This window comes from Rhipicephalus sanguineus, chromosome 7 (genome assembly GCF_013339695.2).
Source record: "Rhipicephalus sanguineus isolate Rsan-2018 chromosome 7, BIME_Rsan_1.4, whole genome shotgun sequence".
NCBI lineage: Eukaryota > Metazoa > Arthropoda > Arachnida > Ixodida > Ixodidae > Rhipicephalus > Rhipicephalus sanguineus.
Genome location: NC_051182.1, coordinates 100235620 through 100247733, shown reverse-complemented (window position 1 = coordinate 100247733; position 12114 = coordinate 100235620). Strand labels below are relative to the sequence as shown.

The window sequence follows — 12114 nt, the reverse complement described above, 5'->3', positions numbered from 1 at the left end:
TCAGGTGGGTTGATTTCCCTTATTTGGCCCATGAAATGTCTTGCAAAAAAACGGCCTGAGTCATGAGCCAAATCATGAGTCACGAGACAAACGGCCTGAGTCATGAGTGACAGGCCAGAGGTGAGGATGAGAGAGTATAGAAGGGGAAAGGTAGCTGCTGCTTAAGTTTCAGTTATCTGCAGTACTTAAGAGTGAATACAAGAATGCCGTCAGTCATGACATTGCTCTTGATAGTGTACTCTGAAGCTACACACACTGGTTTTTTTCGTTACATACTTTAATTTGTGGTTTTCGGAATAAAAGCCAGTTGAGAGTCAACACAAGTCCCGTGTATTTCTCTGGTTCATAACGAAGTCATGAGTGCAGCGTATATTTCAATATGCTCTCAGCCATCTGCCTGCTACAAAAGGCAAGCCGGTGTTTTCGTAAATGTTGTTATATTGTGGATCTCCTTCAAAACACCTACCTTTTATGTTTCTTATGTGTCTCCGCTAAGACATTTTAAATGTGAACTGCGATGAAATTTCACTTTGGCAAAATTCATTGCAATTGCAATTCATTGCATTGCAACACTGAAGCAAACATGGCAATGCTGCAAGGTGGATAATGGTATAATTTCTTTGACGGTAGCTTTCGTACAGCACTTAAGCAAACGGTGCATGCACCTAGTGGTTATTACTATGACTTAATTCAGGCATGCTGCCTCCGAGATGGTTTAGTGCCCCATCGTCTCTGAGGTCATGCTGACCAGCCATGCATTCTACATCACATCCCTGCCACGTGTCACTTGCAGCGAGTGGTAATAGCTGCACAAATTCAGTTTCTCTGTCCGTATCAAGAACCTCTATGTTTACCAACTCTGCCCAACACCCTCACAGTTAAAATGTGAAATTTTGCTTGAATGCTCCTCGCTACCTACACCATCTGAAACTAAGCCTTTCATAGGGTCCAATGCTCTGCTGCGGCTGGTCTACAGACGGTAAATGATTGCCATATCCATGAAAATGCTGGGTGTGTGGCCTGCCTACACTGCAAATACCTGTTTTACTTTGCAATTATATGCAGTAATGTGAGGAGACCATGGGATGAAAAAAGTGTAACAAACATTACTTTTATGATAACCACATGGGGTGGTCACAACTGTACACAACTTCTCACCTGCACGACATATAGGCAGGGGCAGAGGGGGGCACCTCCTCCGATGCTGATGCCGATGAGGTTGCTGTCATCCTTCTGGATGACCACGCTGCCAGAGGTCACTGTCATGCCCCTGGATTGCACAGTACATAAATAAATAAGCAGCTGAATGATGCAGAACGTGCTGGTTATAACTTTCTAACCACAGATGACAAGCAATTCAGGCATACACCTAGACACTCAGAAAACCTGTACTTTATCCCTCTTTTTTTTTTTTGGTTTGGCAACGGCTCCCGCACATAGAAGGCAGCACACAGCAGATAACTATATGGCTTATTGGTCCTACATGGATGGACTTCAGCATTAAAGGATAGACAAATGCAAACACAGTTAGCAGAATTATTATGTGAATAGCTTGGGTTTCACACATTTGTTGTGACACCTGGGATGAATGCCTACATCTCTGTACATGATCATTTTAACCTTCTGCCTCCATCAGAATCCCACAGCCTTGTGCTAGGCATAACAGTATGATGCACATGCAAAAAAGTCCATGTTTATGCCCACCAATGATGATTTGCATCCACTTCAACAGTTTCATGTGAAAAAAATATACTGAATGTATTGCAATGGTGCACACTAGCTTTAGCTATTATGCGTAGATTAAACAAAGAAAATAAAAGCATGCTGAATATCATAGTGACAAGCCTCCTTTGGCTATTTTCACCATTTTGAAATTTGCATATTTCTGGCAAGTAAGATCACCTTGACACGTGTATAGACAATGCACTCTTAAATATATCCGATGGTTGGTATAAAACCCAGTCAGCCCGACACCGAAGTCCAATGCTCTATGTGGACATAAGCACGTGCCTCAAGATGTGCTAGAACACACCCCAAGGAATTTTCCAAGTGCAAGCCTGCACTTTGAGATGCTTGGTGCATTAGCCACGTCTTACATGACAAGTCACTTATAAAATGCTCAGATTTGGTTAAGCAATAAATGTGAGATAACCGCATTAGCATAACGTCAGGGGTTGAAGCACAGAGCAATGGCAGGTCAAGCAACTCTAGACTATAATACCAGTGTCACATGGGCACCTGTTATCCCGATCAGGGCCGATCCGGACAAAGATGATCTGGCTCCCAGATAACTGCATCTGTACCAAATTGGACCTGGATTAGTTTTCACAGTGCAGCAGTGCCCATTGTTATCCACGATCAAGCAATCCAATCCGTATCAGCCCTGATTGCGATCAAAAGTGGTATGAGACACTGGTGTGAGATCGACCCAATGGTGGTGCAGGCGCAAGCGCCTTGATGGTGCACACACGAGACGAAACCGACAGCGAGAAGTCAGCATTGTGAAAACGTACCAAGTGTCTCCACATAATGTCATGCATGAAGGACCGCAACAGTGCTGTGGACAAGGTGTCAAGTCTCTGAACATGCTTTCTTGCACACAGGAAAGGTATTCTTTAAGGTACTCTATTCTGCCTCCTGACACACACACACACACATGTGGTGTAGTGATTAAAGCATAGGGCCTCGCTGGCAGTGACAGAGTCCGGATACCATTACCTGAATATTTCTGCTTTCGCTTATTTACTCACAAGTACAGACCTCACCCTTTCTTTCACCACTTTTTCGTTCTACTGCCCATTCACAGCTGCACGGATGCCGCTGGCTTCAGATCAACACAACGGATAATTTTTATAATCTTAGGTTCCCATTGCTAATGCAATAAAAATGATTAACTTGCATGTTCTAGTTGGCATGCCACCACCAATCTCATCGTACTGCGGGCTGTGGCAAGCTTCTACAAGGTCAAACTCGTCTCATGATACAACATACTTTATGTCGAACAACATTTCTAGGTGTTAGTGAATGTTCGACCGCTTCAAATATTCAAACGAATATTACGGCATTCGAATTTGCTTCGACACGAATTAATACATGTATATTTTACCGCATGTAACCCCCTTTGAAAAGGTGGTTTCACTGCAGCATGGGGCTGCTATGCTTTCAAACCACCTATCCAGGGGAAATTCGCAGCCACACTAGAAGATTAAATGTATATTTTTACTGTGCCCCAATTTTTTTTTTTTTTTGTTCAAAAGCACATTACACAGGCTTACATGTGACAAGTACAGTGAATTTTAAAGCTTAACATATTTTACCACTTAAAACTTGAACCATACTACTCTTCAAGGCTTGCTACTACTATTCAAAGTTGCTTCCACTTTGCTTCTGAACCAAAAATGCCGCATTCGTACAAGCCTAGTTCTAATGCTTAAAAATATCGTGCAAGTAAGTTGGGTCACGACAAAAATGCTTAGTTTTCTTTCTGATACGTGATATGTACTAGTCAAGTGAAAATTACTCAGCCAAATCACTATTCACTTCGAACCTCAAATTTACTATTCGCCCATCCCCAAACATTCCTGATCGCCCACAATAGCAGTTGACATTGCCTTTGTCGATAAAGTATGCCGCACATCTCTCGTCCTATCCTTCAAGCTATGACTCAAAAAGAAGCCAACACAAGGGTGGCCCTTGCCACTGGAGTGAATAAATTGGAAAAATTCATTAATGGCAATGCCAACTCACCCACACAGTTGTTGGGGCGTTTTGCCCGCACGACCTCACAAGCCTCACTTTTTAACGTTCGGATGGCAAATTCGCGATCTCTTAATTCTGGTACTATCGGCGTCAAGTTAAACATTAACAGTGGCAAGCATTCGCAATGGTATAGTGCATGCCGTCCAGTCATCCCCATGGACAGGCGCACGCATCGACTTTGGCAGCACTGCGCATATGCGCGCCTGTCCATGGTGATGACTGGATGGCGTGCAGTATACAATCGCGAATACTTGCTACTGTTCGCATTTCATTCGACGCCGATAGTACAGACACCTTACCATACAGTGCTGCGTTCTCAAAAACTGTTATTCTCTGCATTGGATGCAATTACAATGTTGTTTAACAGAATCTGCAATTAAATAGCACATTTGGGCATCAACAATACTACTTAATTTTAATATTAGGTAATACCAGCCCCTACATGTAAACCAACTTAGACAAAATCCAGGCATTACCACAGCTTCCAAGCAGTCATCGTATCCATTAGCTCCTCCATCTTGAACGCTTTCGAGAGCCAATTCACCAAGACAACCTTCTAGCTGAGGAGCTTCTATCTGCTGATAGGTCTGAATGCTCGAGCTTTCTCTTTCATATACGCGCACATCATTAGTCTCTTCTAAGCAGCTGTAAATTGCATCGACAGCTGTTGTAGTCATGTATAAAGAGCACTTCAGCTAGATGAAAGCAATAACTCTGCACTTATACATCCCCAAGATAGACCTGGCTAAGGGAATACTCTGAATTGGAGGGCTTTAAATTTAAGTACCATACTTGGGTATCTTTAACGAGCACCCAAATCTTGAGGCATGAGTATTGCTACACATCGTTATCAAGGCTGGGATATGAGTGTCTAGCCAGAGTTTTCATGACCAAAACACAAAAAAATTATAGACTGAGACAACTGACCATAGATATAATCGAGAAAGTGCACAAGTCAAAAATAAATTATCACAACAATTTCCTCATGCTCAGCCATAATGCTAAGATTTTGAATAACTATTCAGAAGTGAAGGTGTTTAAACTTAGGAGTAAGTTAGGAGTAAAAATAATGTTATAGCAGAGCTTGCATCAATAATTTCATGAGTCGTCAAAAAACAGATCTTTCACACTAGAGAGGATAGAAATGAAAGATGCATATATAAAAGATTTTTGTGCGAACAGTACTGACAATTTTTAAGGATAGAGCATCCAAGATGAATGCAATTTTCTAGAAACCGTGTTGCTAAAAATAGTGGATGTTATGAAAAATATTATATTTGATTTCTTGCACTAATGAGTTGAACAAGCTAAACATACTATGAAGTGCGGAAACTTGGGCATGTTGGTAGCACAAAATGAATGTAAGAACAGCGCAACAGACAATGAGTGACAAAGATAAGCGCTGTGTGTGCTATCTTCGTCAGTCCTTGTCTCTTGCCCTCTTACATTCACTAAATACGAGGTCTGTTAGAAAAGTATGCAATACTTTTGGCCGCAGAAAAAAGAACTGGCATAACTGGAGCGTTGTAAACCTAATCACCTTCAACTTCTTGGGACTTCACACACTTCTCTCAGCAGTGCTGCAATTGTCGGAAGTTTGGCTCAGCTGTCGTTGCAGCCATAATGTCCTTCTCTTGTCTGAAATCGCGCTCCTTCAATGACCTCTTGGTTTTGGGAAACAGCCAGAACTTGCAGGGGGCCATATCAGGAGAGTAAGGAGGCTGTTGAACTACAGGAGTCTGGTTTTTCGCCAAAAAAAGTCTGAATCAAGTGTGACGAATGTGCAGGAGCATTGCCGTGATGGATGCGCTAATATCCTGTTGACCACAACTCCGGTCTCTTGCACCGCGCACAGCATCACGTAGGTGATGGAGGACATCCCTCTTTGGTGATTGTTTGACCCTGTGGTGCGAACTCGTGGTGTACCACACTGATCAGGGAGTCAAAGAAAGCAGTCAGCATCACTTTGACATTGCTGCGCACTTAGCAGGCCTTCTTTGGTCTTGGTGACGTGGAATGCTTCCACTGTGATGACTGGGATTTGGTTTCCGGGTCGTACCCGTACACCCAAGACTCGTCATCATTGATTATGGTGTTCACGAAGTCGGGATCACTGTTTGTAGAATTCAGCATGTCCTGTGAGACTTCAACACAAAGTTGCTCTTGCTCCATCGTGAGCAGCTTTGGCACGAACTTCGCTGCAACTCTCTTCATGGCCAAATCTTCAGTCATAATGGAATGTGCAGAAAAAGTGCTGATGCCCACATCTTTCGCAATTTCTCGGATAGTCACACGATGGTCCCGCATCACCACAACATTCACTTCAGCAATGACCTGGTCATTTCGGCATGTTGATGGCCGACCGGAGTGTGGCTCGCTCTCCATCGATGTGCAGCCGTCTTTAAACTGGTTGTACCACTCCCTAATCTGTGAGCTGCTCATAGCATCATCACTGAAAGCTGTCTGAATCTTCCAAATAGTTTCCACTTGGCTGTCCCCCAGTTTCTGGCAAAATTTTATGCAGTAGCGTTGCTCCAGTCGCTCCGTCATTTTCCTTGCAATAAAAAAACCGACGAGAGCACCGTGCACTAACTCACTCAAACGCTGCACCCCAGCAACTGACGCTATTGCAGGCAGGAAAAAATTCACGCATGCGCACGAAGGTTCAAGATGAGCTGATGCAAGCGCGCTTGTTTCATATCTATTGGGTGTTCGCAAAAAAAAAAAATAATAAGGACGGGTGCTTTTCTAACAGACCTCGTATACTATTTAATTAGAGTGGTTATGAAGCTATTACCAAAGTAATGTGATATTTTTCAAATAGCGAGAAATGACCTCTCCTAGGCCCTGAAGTGCGATAAAATTTTCTCGCTTTTGCCCTGGGTCACTTGACAGAATGCCTCACGAGTGCAGTCGACCATGCTACACGAAATGCCAGCTGCTGGCATCTTATGACAAATATCTTCCCTAGTCCGGTGAGCTGATAATAAATCAGAATGTGTGCTCGGCTTCTTTCTGATGTTGACACTTTTATGCACAGTCCTCACCGATCGAAAGATAACATCAATACTTTCAGTATAATGACTGGTATGCATAACTGCACGAGATAAGCATATCACAGTGCTAAAAATCTGCCTGCTAAAAGTAATGTTAGCTTTGCTGCGAATGTAAGTCAAAATTATTCCAATATGACGTGAACTGAAGACGGTGAAAACAGAAGTATGTGGACTACTTAGCGCTAAATTGTGTTTTGTTTTAATCTGTGAGTGCTGTACATTGGCCATCACCAGCCAAGAGCAAGCTTAATGTTACTGTCACAAAATGTGCAATGTTTAGGGCGTGGTGGGGTTCCTTGTAAACGAAGGTTTGGAAAAATGTCGGATAACTGTCTATCAAACTGAAGCGAGGTGAATTGACAATGAGTACATTATATTACGCATATACATTAAAGCTGACAATGTGCAACAAGAGTAGTGAGACTGAGCTGGAAAAGAAAATTAGATGGCGAGAAATCCTATTCATATCTCCTACAAACAAAATGCACTGTCTTCTTTTGCACAGATTCTAGTTTGTTATTGTCACAATGCCTGTATGGGCTCCATACAACACAACTGTATTTGAGCATCAATCAAATGCATGTTTTATAAGTCACAAATTTAGTTTTTTGAGGAGCGAGATGTCTGGTGCAATGTAAGTAGCCTATCTTTTAAGGGCCCTGTCACAGATGACATCCACGCTTTTGGCCATACATGTCGACGTCAAATCAAGAAATGGTTCTTATCGTTTATATTTTTATGCATTGCAGTACACAGTATCTTCATTACTTGATTTAAATTTGTCATATACCGTGCGTTTTACGGCACAGGTACCTCATCAGCAACAAGGCTACTAAACAGCCTTGTTCAACGTTCATGCTGTAGTTTTTTTTGTGCCATAACAACATGGACAGGAAAGTAGAACACGCAAATAACATTAAGTTTTATGGAGCCAAGTTTATCATCAGACACACGAATCAATTCACACAGCTCTTAGGAACACATCATGTAAGAAAGTGAGGTGGGTCATATGCAAGCTGAGCCATTATCACAACGTGTGACCTGTTTCACAAACTATATGCCTAATATAACTGGCATTTCTCGGTTTCTGCAATAACAATGCCCTTTCTGTACGTCTACCAATATTTCTACGAAAATGCCCTCTTTCCGTTTTATTATGAGAAATATAAACTGCTGTGCCATTCGTGCACGTTTCACGCGTAAATTTTCTTTACAGAATGAGAGCTCAAAGTGACATGCCTGCAATGTTTTAGCGACGTCGTCTTTCACCCTTGTCTCTATCATTAAGCTCTACATACCATACAGGCCACATATTGATTTCCTGTCAAATGTATCTGGTAAGACTTTTTAATATACAAGGCCACTGAACAAATTCAGTGTGCCTCAATAAACTGTTGCACACTGGCACAATGAGAAGAATTATTCTGTTCTTTATATTAGTGGTGTTCTTGAAAAGAGGAAGCGCCACAGGTGCTGTGCAAATCACATCTCGGACAAGCAGGTGAACCGTTTAGCAGAAAGTCCACTGGAACACTCTTTACCAATGTGAAGACACCCTTAGAAATGGCAAAAGTTCATTAACTACATAGACAATTAATACATAATTGAATATCAGCCTAAGAATCTTCTTATAATACTGTGAGTGTGGACGAAGAACCTCTACACTGAACCTGGAAATTTCATTGTTTTGGTTCTTGTCAGTGACCCCGCTTCATCCCTTACAGAAGGACAACATTCTAATATGTGAATATAGGCCTCCACATACTTAAAAAATTGACTCCCAGATGAATACATCAAACAAATGTGCAACCACCACCATAGGCAAAGTTTGCTAGCACTGCAAAAGATGTCGGCGTAAGACAGTTCTGGAGTGTCATGCTTTTGGGATGCATCTTGTTTACCTGAAAATTGCTCAAATGGAGTCTTGAACACCTAGGTACAATCTTAGTCAAGAGTTTACAAGCCATTGTGCTTTTTTGAAAAAAAAAAAAAAAAAACTGCGCACCACATGTTTCTACCTTAATTATTTGCCACAAACATCAGAGCTTGTCCACTGCTCACCTTTGAACCGAGTAAAAAAGCAGAGAAGCACTACAACTTTTTCTGCTCGATGTGATGCTGCAGCACCACATCAAAGTTAGTCGTGAAAACAGCGAAGCACGAAAGCTTTGGAACCAGCTCCTGAACCATTCGAGCATTTACAAAAATGGGTAATCAGAGGAATGAGTTCAAGCCATGGTAAGCCGATATCAGCAGATGGAAATGACTGATTAGGCACAAGCTGGAGACTAGCGTTTTTACAAGGACGTCTGCTTGAAGGTTATTAGCACACTAATCTACATAGCGACATGCACTGAATGTTATTCAGGAATTGGACAGAAGAAAAGGACGGTGAAGAGCCATGAAGTGATCGCAAGCGGAACCTAACTCCCCATTAGACAAACCGAACCAAAGAAGAAGCTAAGTGACTTCCAAGAGTTGGACCCGTCCTTTCATATGGCTGTGAGACAAGCCTCGACAGTGATGTGTGCAAAACTTTATATAAACAATGGATAAGAATGTTGAAACAATGCATGTTAGAGCAGGAATAGATTTTGTCATCGCTTATATAGTAATAAACATTGCTTCAATGTCGACACACGTACACGGCTGGGGTAACACCAATGTACGGAAGGTGGGGCATGCCTTTGCAGTTTCTCAGTGCAGAAAAGAGTGCAAGTACATTCCTGTGTTTAACATACAGCAGCGCTTTCTTAATCATGCCAACTGAATTGCCAGTGTATATAATACTGTGCTGACAGCCGAAACAAAGCATTACATGCAAAGCAATATACGATGTGAGAGTGAGCAACATTTCGAACCATGCAAAGCAAGGGAAGCAAGCAGCAAGAAACAAACGGTAGGCAAGCGTCCCAAAGCAAGTTCCGCAACCTCAGAGAGCGAACCTCAGCAAAGACAAGAGACAAGCATAACAAAACAGATGTTTCTATCACACTCAAGGTAAAAGGTGTCACGAGCACACATACATGCGGTCCTCCATTGAGAAGTAGAAGGTATCCGGCGAGTCGTCTGGGTCCTCTTGGGGCACAAGCTGGTAGCCACCCGCCACATCAGACATAGCATGCGCCCGCCGCGCCGCCACTAGGGCCCGCAAAACGAGAGAAAAAAACATAACGAAACAGAAGAGGTAGGGTGGAGGGATGGGTGGAGGGCGAGGACGCAAAAACATATCCATGCACGTAACAAGGAAGCACGCGCGTTTTACATTACCCTCTGGAGCAAACAATCGGGGAACACAAATCAGAAATTAGCAAGAATGGATCCAAAACAGGGCATGCACTACAGCTAAATGAAAAACTAACGCAGGAGGGGGAGTCGATCAACCATAGAGATGCGAGAAAGCTATGCAGCGCAGTCCGGTTGAAAGTCTTATACAATTAAAGGACATGAGGACATGTCCTTTAAGGACATGTAAACGATGTCGAACACTGCTCCTGAGGTAATCCTCAGGAGCAGTGTTCGACATCGTTTACATGACAGCACGCTCTTGAAGAAAAGAAACAAGCATGCATCTATTACAGATTGAAAATCAGATCTGATTACAGCACCCAATAATGGCTGCCAAACGATGCATGCCATCACAGACAAGCTAGTGTTACATGTAATTAGCAGCGCTCTGATTTTACGCCAAATGCAGCAGATGGATGTGACCTACACGAGCAGTAGTGTCTAGTAACGAGATTTGTCATGCGAGATACCTGACTGTTTCAAGACAAGCAAAACACAATTTTCATGAACCTTGTCTTCGTATGATATGCATGGACTAGCTGTGACGATGCAAATAGGGCCAATTATGAAACACTCGTTTGGCATCATTTTTCCTAATCGAAACAGGTCATTCGGCACAGTTTGTGACATGCGAAATAATGGCAAAATCACAACGCTATTTCAAGAAAAGCTGCGCAGTGCTGAAGGCTCGAAAGCTTCGACAAATGCCGTGAATAATAAAAGGTAAACTAGGAAGTCTGAACAGTCGGCTTCCCAACAGTGCATGTGAGCAGTGCCGAAAAGAAGACTTTAGCTACAGCCACCCAAACGCATTTTTTTTTTATTAATTGTCAAACACACTAGTCTACGTCCAGGCAGAAAAGTGGGTTACCTGAGAGCCGGTGTTTAACAAGTACGCAGTTGCGCTGCATGACGCGCGGGCATATAAACTTCAGAACGCGCAACAACAATCGGCAAGGTTTTGACAACTATCAACTGCGTGATAACGGGCACCCCACTAGACTTCGAAACGAAATATATACTACCTGAGTGCGGGCGATTCAGGGTCTAAAAGAACCACGGAAGTAACGTTGTGCGCAGCAGGCGAGGTGCCAACTCGACACATATATCGCGTGTGGCGCGCCAGCATCATGCAACAACACGCGCGCCTGACAGCGGTCGTAGCATCGCCGCTGGCATCTGAACTTTGCGTGCGAGGCGCGCTAAAAGCAATAAAGAAGCAAGAAAGAGCATTCGAGATAGAGCAGCCACAGGCCACACGCGAAGCCAGCTGCCTCGATTAGAAAAGCGGCAGCTGCATGCCAAGTGACACGCCGCAGAGCGGAAACGGTCGCGTCGCAAGCATACGGCGCCGTACTACTCGATCGTTAACGTACATTTTGTCCTCCTCGAAGTAGCAGTTCTCTTCGAGATCCAGCATGTTTGCGATGACTTCGGGGCTCCGAGAAGGCGCCGGCGATGTTAAGAGACGAGAAGAAACCGCGAGTGATGGACGTTTTCACGGGTACCGCACCATTCGCGCAGCAGCAACCTGCGGCATGGAACGAACGGCACCGCCACGCTCCTACCCGCGCAGCACGCAGCAGTTAGTATTGAGGGCACAGGAGGGCGTAACTGCTCATTTCATCTCTCTAGGGTGAAAGCAAAACCGAAACCTTATTGTTTGTACCCTTGAATGGAAGAGAATTTGGAGAGCTCTTGACGAAAAGACAACTTACCGCCGGCAGGGACCGAACCTAAAACCTTCGGACTTCGAATAAAACGCCCGATGATTTCGAGCGCGTTATCCGAAGGTTGCAGGTTTGGTCCCTGCCGGCGGCAAATTGTCTTTTCGTCCGATTACACCACTTCCTAGTTCTCATTCACTTTTTTTCAGAGGCAATAGTAAGATGATCTTGAAGATCTTTTGCATGGGAAACAGAATATTACAGTCCATAACAGTATTATCTTATTATACGCCCTTTAGGTTGTCATAAAGCAGTAATTTTTAAATGATAGCACCATAATCATG

General features: G+C 43.3%; 1 protein-coding gene across 5 annotated transcripts in view; it reads right to left on the bottom strand.

Annotated features, from left to right (window-relative positions):
* Positions 1–11685, bottom strand: part of LOC119399667 (PRKCA-binding protein) — a 36323-nt gene extending 24638 nt beyond the window's left edge. For 2 of the 5 annotated variants that reach the window (XM_037666486.2, XM_049417806.1), the window contains exons 1-3: positions 11129–11268; positions 9842–9956; positions 1159–1270 (exon numbers count right to left, since the gene is read on the bottom strand). In XM_037666486.2, coding sequence (XP_037522414.1) covers positions 1159–1270; positions 9842–9933 — 204 coding nt within the window. In that variant the 5' untranslated portion in view covers positions 9934–9956; positions 11129–11268. Of the gene's footprint in view, positions 1–1158; positions 1271–9841; positions 9957–11128; positions 11269–11479 lie in introns of those variants that run through there. The other 3 variants (XM_037666488.2, XM_037666489.2, XM_037666485.2) reach the window with 2 other exon arrangements.
* Positions 11686–12114: the final 429 nt, after the last annotated feature.